The sequence below is a fragment of the Diadema antillarum genome, unplaced genomic scaffold (assembly GCF_040938485.1).
Source record: "Diadema antillarum isolate AM-2024a unplaced genomic scaffold, OU_Dant_1.0 seq00000158_RagTag, whole genome shotgun sequence".
In the NCBI taxonomy this organism is placed as follows: Eukaryota; Metazoa; Echinodermata; class Echinoidea; order Diadematoida; family Diadematidae; genus Diadema; species Diadema antillarum.
Window position 1 is genome coordinate 497,628 of NW_027271230.1, and position 16,321 is coordinate 513,948.

General features: G+C 38.1%; 1 protein-coding gene across 1 annotated transcript in view; it reads right to left on the minus strand.

Moving 5' to 3' along the window:
• The window catches only part of LOC139727894 (sideroflexin-5-like), a 61,181-nt gene that overhangs the window by 9,592 nt on the left and 35,268 nt on the right, over window positions 1-16,321 (minus strand). The window contains exons 8-9 of the mRNA XM_071638867.1: window positions 11,559-11,649; window positions 5,300-5,415 (exon numbers count right to left, since the gene is read on the minus strand). Coding sequence (XP_071494968.1) covers window positions 5,300-5,415; window positions 11,559-11,649 — 207 coding nt within the window. The remainder of the gene's footprint in view (window positions 1-5,299; window positions 5,416-11,558; window positions 11,650-16,321) is intronic.

Sequence of the window (16,321 nt, forward strand, 5' to 3'; positions counted from 1 at the left end):
AAATTTGAAGAAAATCTTATAAGAAATGTGGCTGATAGAGCACACACAAGAAGTGAGCATTGGCATCCAAAGTCGGAACACTGAGGGCGCCATCACCAAAAACTGTTGTGTCCGTCATGTAGAATGATCACCCATACTCCTCCCTAGCAAGTCTGAATAAAATCTGTTGGGTAACAATCAAGTTACTGCATAAATAAGCACTTTTGCAAATTTTGACCTTTGACCCTGTAAAAGGTGGAACAGTGAGGGCAGCATTATCAATAGGTATAGATGTATAGATTTGACTATGATATATTTACATACCATATTTGAAAAAATTGGTTAAGAAACAAGGCCAACGTCACACACACAGGCAGACCCTTTAAAAGTTACCTTTTCATGTATAAAGACGGAACAAGCGAGGGCGCCATCACCAAAAACAATGGGCATCTTCGTCTTGCCAAATACACTTTCATGCCAAATTTGAAGATGATCGAAGAAGAGCTGCAGCCAGTAGAGCATCACAAGCAGACCCTACTGGATTTACCTTTTCATGTATAAAGACAGAACAAGCGAGGGCACCATCACCAAATACCATAGGAATCTTTGTCTTATCATAATACACCTTCATGCCAAATTTGAAGATGATCGAAGAAAAATTGCAGCCAGTGGAGCGCTCACAAGCAGACCCTATTGAATTTACCTTTTCATGTGTAAAGACGGAACAAGCGAGGGCGCAATCACCAAATACCATAGAAATCTTTGTCTTATCATAATACACCTTCATGCCAAATATGAAGATGATCGAAGAAGAACTGCAGCCAGTAGAGCGCTCACAAGCAGACCCTATTGAATTTACCTTTTCATGTTTAAAGGACAAGTTCACCTTCATAAACATAAGGATTGAGAAAATGCAACAATATTAGTAGAACACATCAGTGAAAGTTTGAGGAAAATTGGACAATCGATGCAAAAGTTATGAATTTTTTAAATTTTTGTGTTGGAACCGCTGGATGAGGAGACTACTACAGCTTGTGAGTCATATGCGTACAACAGTATAAAGAAAATATAAAAGAAAATTCAACATATTTTCACTTTTTTCGCATAATAAAAGAGCAATTGACTTGCCTCTTTCTAAAGGCAGGGGGAATAATATTACCCATAACATTTATCGGTAACGAGTCAGGGGAATGTGTACTTTTTTCAAAAGATGGAATTTTGTGAAATTCTCTTGATATTTTCCTTATATTGTTGTACGCATGTGACATCTAAGTTATTCATACACTGCAGTAGTCTTCTCATCCAGTGGGTACTGCACAAAAACTTCAAAAATTCATAACTTTTGAACGGATTGTCTGATTTTCCTCAAACTTTCAATGATGTGTTCTACTAATATTGCTACATTCTCTCAATCCTTATGTCTATGAAGGTGAACTTGTCCTTTAAAGACGGAACAAGCGAGGGAGCCACCACCAAAAACAATAGGCGTCTTCGTCTCACCATAATACACCTTGATCATGCCAAATTTGAAGATGATCGAAGAAGAACTGCAGCCAGTAGAGCACTCACAAGCAAACCCTATTGGATTTACCTTTTCATGTATAAAGACGGAACAAGCGAGGGCGCCATCACCAAAAACAATAGGCGTCTTCGTCTTACCATAATACACCTTCATGCCAAATTTGAAGATGATCGAAGAAGAACTGCAGCCAGTAGAGCGCTCACAAGCAGACCCTATTGAATTTACCTTTTTATGTATAAAGACGGAACAAGCGAGGGCGCAATCACCAAATACCATAGAAATCTTTGTCTTATCATAATACACCTTCATGCCAAATTTGAAGATGATCGAGGAAGAACTGCAGCCAGTAGAGCGCTCATAAGCAGACCCTATTGAATTTACCTTTTCATGTATAAAGACGGAACAAGCGAGGGCGGCATCACCAAAAACAATAGGCGTCTTCGTCTAACCATAATACACCTTCGTGCCAAATTTGAAGATGATCGGAAAAGAAACGCAGCTGGTAGAGCGCTCACAAGGAAATCTCTGTGGCGGCGGCGGCGGCGGGGGCGGACGCGGCGCAACGAGGCCAAATCCATAGTAACCTCCGAACTCTGTTCGGGGGATACAATTAATGCAAAAGAGTAAGGGAATAATGTCATGCCATTTTCAGAAAATCGACCTCCCACGACTTTCGGATCCTTTTGTTGTAGCAGGTCACATATATTCACTGAATATACATTCAAACCTGTCAAAGCAACCACTTAAGGGATATGAAAAGAGTGGCTTTTTCAGACATGTGGCCGCTAAAGACAGACTGTCTCACACTTGTGTTTATTGCCTACATGTACATGTATTGTAGCTCTATACATCTGTAAGTACTTGCGAACATGTATGTGTATATGTCTGCACATGATCCACTCATTGAACAATGCTGGTTGTCACGAGTGCATTGATATGACTGAATGGCGGGTGAATGTAGTGGTGGTAATCACTGAACTGTTAGCCATGAATGATAGGCATGGCTTGCAAGAGCAAAAAACAAAACAAAACAAAAAAAAAATGGCATGGTTGTGGTTCTATGTGGGACTGTGGCCACAACAGACAAATTAAAATCTCTCAAGGGAAACAAACTCTGTGGCCACTGGCCACATTAGACTAGCGGCCACTATGCACAGGGTCTTTTATATGGTTTTTCTCTCAGGGGGATTGTTCAGTTGCCAGATTTGACTGTACATGGGTGCTTTTATCAGCTCACTTCTGGTGCATAATTAAGGTTTACAAAAAACTTTTAGGGAGTTTTGGGCAGTTGATAAACACAAAGCTGTTTTGATTATGGGGTTAGAAACATGTTATCTGAAACACTGAAAAAAGCCTATGTATAGTGTATGTGTAATAAATCTTTTATGGTTTCAGTCATCTTAGACTTTCTTACTATGACATTAGATTAGAAGAGGGATGTACCTTAGGACGTTTTGACAACTGCACACATATTTTTGCCTTTCACCAAGCAAATTGAGTGATTTCCCACTTTCTAACAATATACACTGCATATATGTTATAACATACTGTGTCGTTTCCGGACAGGAGAGCATTCCACAGCAATATCTGTAAACCTTGATGCACATCCTACTGGAATATATAGGAGCACAGATTGAAACAAGGCAAGTGCCAAATTGTGTCTCGCCCATTTGCGTGCAAGAAATTAATATTTTTTCTAACTCCCAGAAGTTCATTGACCCGCCTATGACCTTTGACCTTGTGGTGACCTTCAACTCCCCAAGGGACATTTACCATCCAAGTTTGGTCACAAACAGACAAAGGGATCAAAAGTTATGAGCCATAATCGAAACGCGCCAGAAAGACTTAACAATGGGCCCTAAAAATTTGTTGACCCCTTTCTGTGACCTTTGACCTTGTGATGACCTTTAATTCCCCAAGGGACATCTACCGTCCAAGTTTGGTCACAAACGGACATAGGGAGCAAAAATTCTGAACCACAATCGAAACGCGCCCTTAAAAAGTTAACATTGGGCCCTAAAAATTTGTTGACCCCTGTCTGTGACCTTTGACCTTGTGATGACCTTTACCTCCCCAAGGGACATCTACCATCCAAGTTTGGTCACAAAGGGATCAAAAGTTATGAGCCATAATCAAAACGCGCCATAAAAACTTAACATTGGGCCGTAAAAGTTCGTTGACCCCTGCATGTGACCTTCACCTCCCCAAGGACATCCACCATCCAAGTTTGGTCACAAACAGGCAAAGGGATCAAAAGTTATGAGCCATAATCAAAACGCGCCATAAAAACTTAACATTGGGCCCTAACAGTTCGTTGACCCCTGTCTGTGACAGTCTTGCAAGTAAACTTTTACATATGACCTCAAATGACCTTTGACCTTATCATGTGACCTCTTATGGCACCATAACATGAAGGTACCCCCCAGTGCATCCATCACCCAAGTTTGATTGCCATTGTAGCAACATGTGTCGAGTTACGTGTGATAAGAGAGTCTTGCAAGTTAACTTTAACGTATTACCTCAAATGACCTCTGACCTTATCCTGTGACCTCCAACGGCACCATAACATGAAGGTACCCCCAGTGCATCTATGACCCAAGTTAGGTTGTAATCCAAGCAACTTATGTGAAGTTATTTGTCAAAAGAGAGTCTTGCAGGTAAACTTTAACATAGAATTTCTTGTAGAAAAGAGAGTCTTGCACATACTCTTTAATATATGACCTCAAATGACCTTTGACATCATCACATGACCTCCGACAACACCATAACATGAAGATACCCCTAGTGCTTCTATCACCCAAGTGTGGCTGCCATTGCTGTAACAGTTGCCAAGTTATGCATCATAAGAGAGTCTTGCAGGTAAACTTTAACATTTGTGACGGACGACGGACGGACGACGGACGGACGCCATTTGGATCCCTTAGTCTCGCCTTCACCTCCGGTGGGCGAGACAAAAATGGGATTTTCATCAAGCTCCAATACTGTACACTAAATGGATGATAAAGACCAGGTAGCGTAGGAATTTATGGGTAGATGGATTTATTCGCTGCCCATCCGGGTACACTCGAAAACCACAAATAGCACTAGTACCGTAAGTGTATATTTGCATTAAAGTGTAGGCTAATCGGTGACAGTGAACTCTAGTCCAGATTCTTTGGATACTATAGTGATAAAAGCTGTACACAATTTGTTACATGGATTCTCAATCCAGCCTAGCCTTCCCTCTCCATGGTATCCCCACGCTACGAGATCTTCCTTCAAATGGAGAGACAATGCAAACACCAAGCAATATATGGTGCTCATCAGGAAAGATTCATTGACATTTTGACCTTTGACCTTGTCAAATTCACCAATATTCAAACTTGACTGGCATCTTTAAGTGATGTACCTGTGGTGTGAATTTGGTTGTCATCGCTCAATGCTGTGGAGAGTTCTTGAAAGTACACCACGATACTTTGTGCAGTGCTTAGTTCATTGACCATTTGATTTTTGACCTCATATGAATTCATCAATTTTCAAAGTTGACTGGCATCTTTAGGTGATGTACCTGTGGTGTTAATTCGGTAGTCATAGCTCAAAGCTGTTGATTAGAGAGAATACATCAAAGTGTTAAAAACGATGATGATGATGACGATGATAGAAAAGTGATGCCTATGTCTTGCTTCCGCTATTCGGGTGAGACAAAAAGAATTGTCCTTACTTCATAGAGACAGTTGTACTTCATAGAGACAGTTGATATGCTTGGATATCTTATACATTGTATATATATCAAAAAGCCTTCTCTGCCCACTACCATACCTTTTTTGCTGCTACTTTTGACGTTCCAACAACCTCATTTTCGTGATTCAGGACCTCGATGCCTGTTTGCAACTCACTGAACCTCATCAATGTCACATTACACACTCCAGCAGTAGCTAAGGCACAAATAGAAGCCAGATAGATATGATATTAATTTCAGGGCAAGAGGTGTTAACAATACATGAATGTAATACATCACTTGTAAACACTTTCACACTTAAACAACAACAGTATGCGTAAATTGTACTCCTTATTATTTACTATCACATTCATTATCACAGAACTTTGTCACAAGAAACTGAATGTTAATTTCACAGTGTCTGAATGATTTAATTCAATTTGATTCTTAATCACTGAGTATACCATGATAAAATCAAACATGAATAATGAGTTGCATGCTTGTTCAAACATTTTAATTCAAATCAGATCAGATGTCAAAGTTATCACAGAAGGTCCCCTTTCTGTTCTCTGTTAAAATTGTATTTTTAATAGATAACTACATATTGAAACCTTACGGTAGTGACCAAATATAACATGTAAAGGGATATATAAAACATGATGAGGAAGGCAAAAGTTTTATATTTTTTTATCAATATCTTTTTTTTTTAAACGTATGAGCTGTGACCTGTGAAGCACATGTGTTACTATCAAACATATCACAACAGATCTCATGTACACATTAGTCTGGCTAAGTATCCATGATAATCTGTTCAGGGTGTCTATGTTGCGACATGGAAGGCAGTGCAGAATACTGGCCCTTCATGACTAGTCACTACTGTATTAACAAGATATGACTGTGTGTTGTTGCTGCTCAGGACTGGATGCAAGTTGGTTTGTTGTAAATCGGTTGGTAGTATAGGTGCATGGCTCAGATCAAGGGACCAAAAATGTTACATTTGAACTAAAAATTTGAAACTAACATACAGACTTCAGTTACACTATTTTTGTAATCTCCAAACATTGCAAAATATTCACTGTAAGTGCTAGAGTATGAAACGTTATTTCTGGCAATCAGCGAGCCATGTTTGGTGGTCAGAAAGTGTAACGTACATAACTTGGTGTCCTCTTTATGCTTTTATGTTGTTTTTAAATTCACTTTTGCAAATATACTTCAGTGTGTGGTGAAACTTACCCCAAAAAGAAACAAAACCAGTTAAAAAATTAAGATTTTTCGAATGAACATTGGAGGTATTTCCTGAAATATATATGGACTCAGAGTTATGTACGTAACACTTAACCCGTTGAGGACGAGTCCCGAGTATACTCAGGCAAGCGCCTATGGGAAATGCATGTTGTAGCAAAATCAAACCGTCCTCAACGGGTTAACATTCTACCATACAAACTTTCTTGTCATTTCTTAATTTGATCCAAACATTATAATATCATGCTGTTCAGTGAAGCAGTATACAGCAATGCTGGCACAGAGGGTGATATTTTCTATGAAAACTTCTGAACCAACTATCAATAACAAAAAACGTTGTCCATAACAAATGTTGCGTACATAACTCGGTGTACTATGTTATGGTCTTATCTCTTAATGTACTTCAATTCTGCCAAATACACCCAATCATATCATGAGTGCTATCTATCATTTATGACATGAACACTTTTAAACGAATTGTAGATGCTTGTAGAGTCTAAATTTTACCATGTGACAGGTACATAACTAGGACACCGGTGTCCATGTTATGTACTGTACGAGCTGAAATTTTCACAGTGGTGTTATTTTCGTGAATTTCACGAATCGCCTTTGAACCGCAAAAATAACAACGTGCGAATAACTAAGTTCAGTTAGAGCCTCGCAACCGCGAAATTAACAACATGTGAAAATGTTCTCCAAGTAGCAATTCGCGAAAATTTCAGCTCGTACAGTACGTTACATCATATTGGGTCAATTAGCTAAGATTGGAGTCTGCTTCTCACCAATTTACTCATGTGTAGGTTTTATGATGTAAAAACTTGTTTAGATGCAGAAACTACTTCATAATGTGTAATTTTCATAGCGAATTGAAAGGTGTGTTCCGTACATAACCTGTCACGTAAATATCTCGGTGTCCACTTTCAAGACCAATTTTGAAGGACACAATAGGTTTAAAATTTATAATTTAGGTTATAAGTGGTTTGCACTTAAGCATTAGCTGCCTGGTATTTGCATTTTGTAAGGAAATATGATTATGTTGATATAGTAATATACAATTGTTATGTACATAACCCTGGACACCAAAAAAATTAGTATATCAATTAACTGTAAAAATATAGAAAAGTACACTTAATGTTGCAGTGAATTCAATTTGAAGTAAAGATATACATTAACATATGAATGGGAATATCATAAAGAATATGTACTGTTTTCCACAAGTTTTTTCACTTAACAACTTCAAAGAATTGGTGGACACCAAAAGCTATGTATGTGACATACAAATTGCCTCAAGGCTGTTGGAAATTCAGAAGTAATGTAAAAAATCAACAGCATGAGAATTCTGTAATTTGATACTTAATTTTTATTGAAAGTTTGAAATCAGTTCATATTTCAAAATGTAAAAGTAAAAATCAAGGTGTCAACAAAATCTATAGAACTGCATGTAACACAAAAAATCATGAAAAATGGGCATTTTTTAAACCATAAAAATGCTGTAAAATACCTTAATTTGGAGCAATGAACCTGAAACCTTGTCTGGAGCTACTATAATATATGCCTGCAAAAGTGAAAATGTTACTTCATGTCCTGGTCACATTGTATTAGTTTAATTTAGAATTTTCAGAAGCACATTTTGTACATTGTGCAGTGTACCCTTGATCTGAGCCATGCACATAGAGTATGAATATCTATTGACTTCTGGAGTGTATGAACAATTGTTGACTATACTGAATGTCCAACAACCCATGCACCTCAAAGGGTAAAAAAACAATTTACAGAGCTCTCCTTGCTCTCAAAAGCCCTCTTCCACTTTCTAAACTTCTCATTCAATCCCTCCATCATCTCACACATCAGAACTTCATCATTGGCATACAATCCCTCTCTTGCACTCTCTGTGACCACAGCAACCACTATTGCAAACACACATGGTGACAACACAGAATTTTGATTGCGAAATAAGTTCATAAGGATGGTTGATGAATATAGAACTAGAAATGTCACTATGGCGACAGGTATGCCTCCGACATAATGCATGATGCTCCTAATAGGTCTAAAGTACATGTGGACAATGTGTGATTACAGTTTCACAAAATTTGCAAAATATTAAAATGACATGTTTGTCACAAATGTGTTGAATGTGTACCTTCCTTGACCTAGGTTTAATTGGATGAATAGGAGAGCATGTATTTAGGGATTTAAGGACTCTAACTTGACTTTGACCCTCTCATAAGTTTTTGCATTGAGTAATTTTCAAGATATGGAAAAAAAAGTGCAATTTCTGTATTGAACAGTAAATTGTTAACCATTTTCATGTGGCCCTTGACCCTAAAATTCATAAGAGACTCACTGTCAGGCAGAACATGCATAAATATGTACTAAGTTTCAAGATAGCTTGAACCACTTCCAAGATATGGAGGAAGAAGTAAGTTCAGAACTTTCACTAGATCTTTGACCTTTTGACCTTTGACCTTAAAAAAAAAAAAAAAAAAAAAAAAACTTCCCAGAGAATCTATATTGGGTTATACATGCATACACCAAGTTTAAAAAAAGAATAATCCTGCTGGCATTGCATAAATATGAGGGAAACAGTAAAATTTTGAAGTGTTGCCCTTGACCTCTGACCTCTGACCTTTGACCCCATGAACCCCAAAATTCCCTAGATAATCACTGCCAGTCAGTACATGCATATATCTGTTCCATGAAGATACCTTGAACAATTTCCCCGATAACGGAGAAAAAAGTGAAATTTTAACATTTTACCTGACCTTTTGACCTCTGTTCTTTGACCTCATGACCCCAAACTTTCACCAAAGAATGTTAATTGGGTAACACATGTATACACTAAGTTTCAAGAAATATTTTCAGGCATTGCAGAGATATGGGGGAAATAGTGAAATTGTAAGCATTAGACCTTGACCTTTGACCTTGAGCATGTGCACCCAAAAGTTGATAGACACAACTTCACCCCCTAATATACATACATGCCAAGTTTCATTAAGATACCTCAAAAGGTTTTTTAGTTACGCTGTCCACAAAATTCATTACGGATGGACAGAAGGACGGACGGACAACCCGAAAACATAATGCCACCACTTTGTGGCGGAGGCATAAAAAGAGTTCTCTAAACGCGTCCAATACTTGTATTTACCTGTGACAGTTTTGACCACGGGCTGACATCTTTCTCAAACGATGGCTGATCAGGAACTGACAATTTGGTGCCAATTAGCAATCACATAGGTGTGACATCCAAGTGATAGCGCCATCATAAACGTCAGACAGTTGGTATGCCCCTCCCCATCTCAATTCATGTTGTGGGGGGTTCTCTTTATCCAGATGGCCTCTTTGATGTGTCTGTTTAGGTCCTGGCTCTCTCTTGCTACTAACCGTGACCCCTCCCAGTTGATGATGTGATTTGAGATGTCATTGGTGCCAAATCATCATTTGCCGATTAGCCATCGTTTGAGAAAGATGAGAGCCCATCGTCAAAACTGCCAGAGGTAAATACAACTATTGGATGTGTTCACAGAACTCTTGATCTATAGATTTTTTATGTTTGCCAACTTTCAGTCAAACTCCTCTGACAGCTCTGCTCCAACTCTAAATCTCATGTCTTTGCCCTTGCATTCTTCTCCCCTCCAGCATACCCTGACAGAGTTCCATCCTCATATATAGCAGCCCCTATCTCTCCACTCACAATTTGCATTTTCACAATTATTTCTAAGGAACTAGCTGCATTTCCTGTTTTCACTTCCCTTATTATCTCCACTTCTCCTTCGCAACTAAACCCTTTCCACTGGCCACTTCACCATAGATGCTTTCATCCCCTCACCTCATCATTCTCCTCATCCATATTTCTCTCTATATGCTCTCTCTACACACTTCTTTTCCCTTTCTTGCCAAAATTCAGCTTTCCATCACTCATAAAACCTAAAAACTCTGTTTCAAGGTTCTCATCCAACTTGCCCAACACCTTCTGTTTCTTCCCTCATAGATTTCACAACCATCTTCTTTGCATTACTCTCAGTTTGCTCAGTCCTATTATTGCATAAAGCTTTCTGCCCCTCTTTCTTCCATGCTATCGCATCCATCACCTCCTCATTCCACCACCACCTCCCTCTCCTCAATCTATCCTGTCTTTCTTCTTCTCATGCACTTCATCACATGCCTTTCATACCCCTTCCTTACACAATTTCCACAAATCTGGTGCATTGATGCTTACTATAGCTGCTGTCTCTCTCCTCAAAACTTTTTACTCTTGTGTCTTTTTCCTTCAGTTTTCACATCTTTCTCCCCTCAATGGAATCCACTTCCCATGTCAAAGAACCGTGTCCCTTCAAAGGCTCGTTCTTCCAATTTACAGACCACACCCACAAATCTCGGTCATCATTTCTTTCTCAAAGGTTAACACTATGTAACCTCTATTGCTCTGTCACTCCATCTCCTGTACCACCTTCTCATAGATTTTTTCTTCCTTCAGCAAAACTCCCAACAACTCCTATTCCTTTGCTAAGCTATTCCCTGACCACCACAATTTGTACCTTTCCCCTCGGTCCCCACAAATCTTACCCCCTGGCCTCTTCACCTAACCTGTTGTACTCAGCACATATCCACCCATCTCTTCCTCACATGCCTCTGTTTAGCAGCTGATACACATAATATTATGCAAACAATTGGAGATTTGTATACCCAAGTGCACTGAGTATTCAATTAATAAAAATATAAAATAAACTCAATCAGATATGTTCATGTATAATGGTCCAGGATAGAATGAATGCTGTAGCATTATTATAACACAACTTATGCACTCTTAACCCATTGAGGATGGCCTGATTTTGCTACAACACGCATTTCCCATAGACACTTGCTGGAGTATACTCAGGACTTGTCCTCAGCAGGTTAAAGGTATTAAATTGATGATACTTGTGTGCATTTAAACAGCATTGTAAGGCCTGCTGTTAATATGAAGAAAATCAAAATGTCCTCTATACATGTATCTAGAATTCTTCTATGAGAAATAAATATTTAAAAAAAATTGAAACCACAATGGAGGATGATTGAAATTTTAATAACTAGGAGGTACACTTATCAGGGAGAGAGAGAGAGAGTTTGTGAGAGACATACCTACTGCAGGAAATGGCACAAATCTCTGGATAATCATCCTGGTTGCTGAGCTGAAGGTGGTTGCACGCTTGATGAGGACATTCAGACCTACCTTTGAAGGATATTTTGAAAGCAATACAGAGTAAGGGCAGCGCACAAAATGTGCTACACATTTCTGCAAAAATGGTTAACTTTCTAACATTTCCGAAAGAATGGAAAACACAATTAAATACACAATTTACCATCAAAATTTAATATGATCTATCTCTGTCGCACAGAAATGAAGAAAAATGTAAGTACGGTAAAGCCATCTTTTCTCTCACAGCCTTGCACAGTATCATCTTGAAGAAATTGGAGAAGAGAATGATGCATAAGTAAATGCACAAATGTCAATATACAATTTGTTTATTTTCCCCTCTTTATCCACTCTGTGTTGAAGTACAATATAATTAACCAAGATCAACTTCTAAGACAGCCATTTATGACAGCAAATTAGGGTTTTAAAATGACACAACATGAACGTAGGCTGACAAAAATCCTGCAAATATTGAAGAACACTGGCTGGAAAGCTTATCAAAGTAAGATTCATACTAGGTCCATGCTTTCAATATGTGTTTTAACATGAGTATGATAAAACCTCCCACTGTATAGAGTCAACCTTGCATTCCAAAAGTTCGCTAATTTCAAAACAAAATAAGGTTCATAATTCATAAGGTTCATCAGTACAGGCCTTTTTTTTTTTCAATTTTGATCAACAAACCTTTTTCATTTTCAGATTTACGAACCTTCAGTGCAACAAACCTCATAGGCCCAAATTCACGAAGGTGGTACAAATGAAACCATGGTTTAAACCATGGAGCACCAATTGTCGCACAGAATATTTCGTTACGAAATTGGTCATTTCGTCGACAAAATGACCGTTTCGTTAATGAAATTATCATTTTGTGGACGAAATGTTCATTTAGTTACAAAATGTTGTCATTTCATTACAAAATAATCATTTCATCGACGAAATTACTGATTTCGTAACGAAATATTCCATGCGACACTTGGCGCTCCATGGTTTTTGTCCATGGTTTAAACCATGGTTTCATTTGTACCACCCTTGTGAATTCGGGCCATATAGTTTCAAATTACTGGGCCTTTAGAATAACACCACAGATGTTTGGATTAGCGAGCCCTTTTCATTTTCGGACTTCCGGTAACAAACATCTAGTTACACAAAATTTGTGTGTTTCTGAATAACAAATCTTTTGAGGAACAAACCCCATTCAATTTTCACATCAACGAACCTTTGGAATAATGAATCTGATTTCATTCTTGGATAAACAAACCTTCTGAATAACAAAGTTTTATTTTCAGATTAAAGAACCTTCAGAATAATAAACCTTATTTCATTTTTGGATTAATGAACCTTCAGAGTAATGAACCTCTGGAATAATGCTACAAATGTTCAAATTAATGAACTCCATATAATTTTTGGATTAACTAACCTTCAGATTAATTAACATCACCCCTAACAATCCATCCCATTCAATATCTATATGGAGATAAATGTTAGGGTGGTTGATTGTGATTAATATCAACACCTCCACAGGTGCACATGCAGGCACAAAAAACCCAGTGCACACGGTAGGACTATCACAGTCACATACGAGAGAAGCACTCTGATGCATGCTGAAAATCGCCCGATTTCCCACTATAGAAGCCTTTTGTTCAGTCATCAACTTCAAGCTGCGTAGTACGCCTCGCCCTAGCAGAAACTAGAGCACGCACTTTAGTGCGCATATGAAAACCTAAAAACTGCGCAGCTTGAACTCCCAAGTTCATTGATCCTACCTGCCAAAATATAAAAAATCCTTCATAAAATCCATATAAATTTCCAGATCACTACCAAAATTTAATATGTTTCTTGTGTCATTCACAACCTTTCCAGCAAAACCAATAGTAATGAAAACATAACCTTCTCCCACGGCAGAGGTAATTAGAACACAGTGGTTTAAAGCAAAGAGAGTTAATATTCGCTTTTCCAATGCATTGCTTGGCCCCCGACAAGATCATGTTATCATGGCATTAAAAGGCCTTAAGAGTGCAGTGTGCATAATGTGTACATGTAGGCCTTATGTACTGTAGGCATGGGGTATTTTTCTCACATTCATTATATTGCATTGGACATTTAGAGTGTTTTGATCTCGAAGCATTTAGGATCAGGTGTGAGAGGATTTCTGACACTGTCTTTGCAACCAACATGTGTTCAATCCTATTTTTTTTTCTGTCTGGAATTAGTTCAGCAAAGCTGGAACTTTGCTTTAAGTACTGTGCAGGGAAAAACAATAAGTTAGATGTAGGTTGGAACTGCGGATTTCCCTTCACACTAAGGGCGGACGTCCACTTGGGCGCGGACAAGCCCCGGAAGGGTTGCGGAAGCAAATTTTGTCATTTCGGCATCCTGTCCGCGACAGACGCGGAATAACTTTGTGAATTATCTTGTCCTGGGACATTCCTAGGACTGTCCGCGGACTGTCCGCGGACTGACTGCGGACATTCCTAGGAATCACTCCGGAAGAGCGCGAAATACCTCGGAATATGCTAATCGTAGCCGGGCAGCGCGGAAACATCTAGGATTACACCAGGAATGAACGCGGACAATCAGGATGCCTTCCGGACAACACAAGTTAGGCATGCGGACAAACTGCGGACAATACCAGGAAAATGGCAAGGTATGAACTTGGCGCCGACTTTGACTTTTCCTCATTTGACTGCTAGCCGTCATTGATACTCCTTGTTGTGCTTCCGCAGTAGCTGCTGATATTATGTTGATATGATTGGTCAATATTATTTTATAAATGTGACCACCAAAAGTCGAAGAATAGGATTGTCTGCATGTCGGCTGGCGACTCATTTTTTTTTAATTATTTGTTTCATCTGGGAGAACAATCTTTTTTCTGCCTACAGTCACATGGATGATATTCGCAAACTTTTTGAACCATATGTATATATATATATATATATATATATATATATATATATATTCATATATATATAATATACATAAAAATGTAAGTATATATACATATATATGTATATATATACATATATATATATATATATATATATATATATATATATATATATAAATGTTGATAAGGTAGTCCACGTGTTGGCAAGATAAAGAGATAAGTAACAAAACTGCAACAAAGTTCATGCTGTATTCACCAACGGTTTATTTCTTCACAAGAAATAAACCGTTTGTGAATACAGCATGAACTTTGTTGCAGTTTTGTTACTTATATATATATACCCTACCTTTATTCCTTTTTTTTTTAGACCTGTGCTTTATCCATCGTACTGTGTGAAGTACATACATGTTTTGTCTGATACTTCTGCAGAGCATGCCAAAATGATCCTAATCATTAAATTTGTTTTTCTTTCTCTCATTTTTACCCTTGTGCATCTCTAACTCTCTCTTAGTTTGGTCACTTTCGAACATTTTGCAATGATTCAAGTCCGAGAAGTTTTTTTTTTCATGCTTAGAGCTTACTAGCCTATTGTCAATGAAGTGTAAGAATGGGGAAATATTTTTAACCTACTTTAATTTACTTCTTTTTTTGGGGGGGGGGGGGTTCAGCTGGGCTGTCAAATTGGACAATCGAGTTTATTTGCAACTAAAACAAAAAGAGAAGATAAAATTATTAGGTAGTAACAACTACGAAAATCATTCAGGTAAAGAATATTTCTGAAATGATTTGTGATGCTTAATGTGTACTTAAATATATACACTCAGCAAAAAAAAAAACCAAAAAACAAAAGAAAGACAGAAATTAAACACTTTTTCGAGTTCATAATTTATTGCTTTTTCTCTCATTTCACTTGAATTTTAAATTGACAGAAAATTCTTCATTTTCCTCCATTATCTTTAGCTTTCATTGTTATTTTGGGCTTCAAAGATATTACATTGTAATGAGACCACAGGTATATCTTTGCAATTGAATTCATGCTTTTTAGTGTGATGAATTTGTCTTTTGTTCTAATATGTTGTATCATTAGAAAGCATTTACGTATGAATAACAACGTGTTCATGTTTATATAATACATTAACATTTAGCCAAAAATTCATGCTTTTTTTTCTGAGTGTACCTACTTTTGTGATTTTTCAGCTGGGCTGTCACATGGGACAACCTCGTTTGTTTGCAAATAAAATACGAAAACAACATAAAGGAAAATGTACCATATAAATAATAGGAACCAGGAAAGTCACTCAAATGAAAAATAATTTCTGAAAAGATCAAATCAACATAAACTTACTAGGAAGTTAGGGGCTGATTTCACTTCTTTCTGGTTGCTTTTGGCACAGTCTCTACTACCTTCTTCTTTGCCTTCTGGGACCGGAAATTCCTTAGATTTACCTGTTCTTCATCACTAGACGAAAGATGTGCCTAATTGGGATATTTGCATGGGGGCCTCGCCTCCCTTCTTGCTCATTTTGAGTTTCATTGGCATGACGCTCGCGGAAAGTGTCGACATTTTAGTGTCTGGATCAAAAAATGTCCGCATCGGTTCCGGACACTTGCATATATAGATCCGCATCGGCTCTGCGCTGTCCTAAAACATTCCTGGTGTCTTCCGCTTTCATTCGCGAAGCTTCCCCATACCGCGGGATTCTTTCCGGAGCGTGTGCGGAAGGAGCGGAAAGGTTCCGGACAAGCGGGACATCCTCAGGACATCGTCAGGACAAGTCGCCGAAGGTGTCAGGAAGTTCATTTCCACGTCCAAATTTTGGTCTC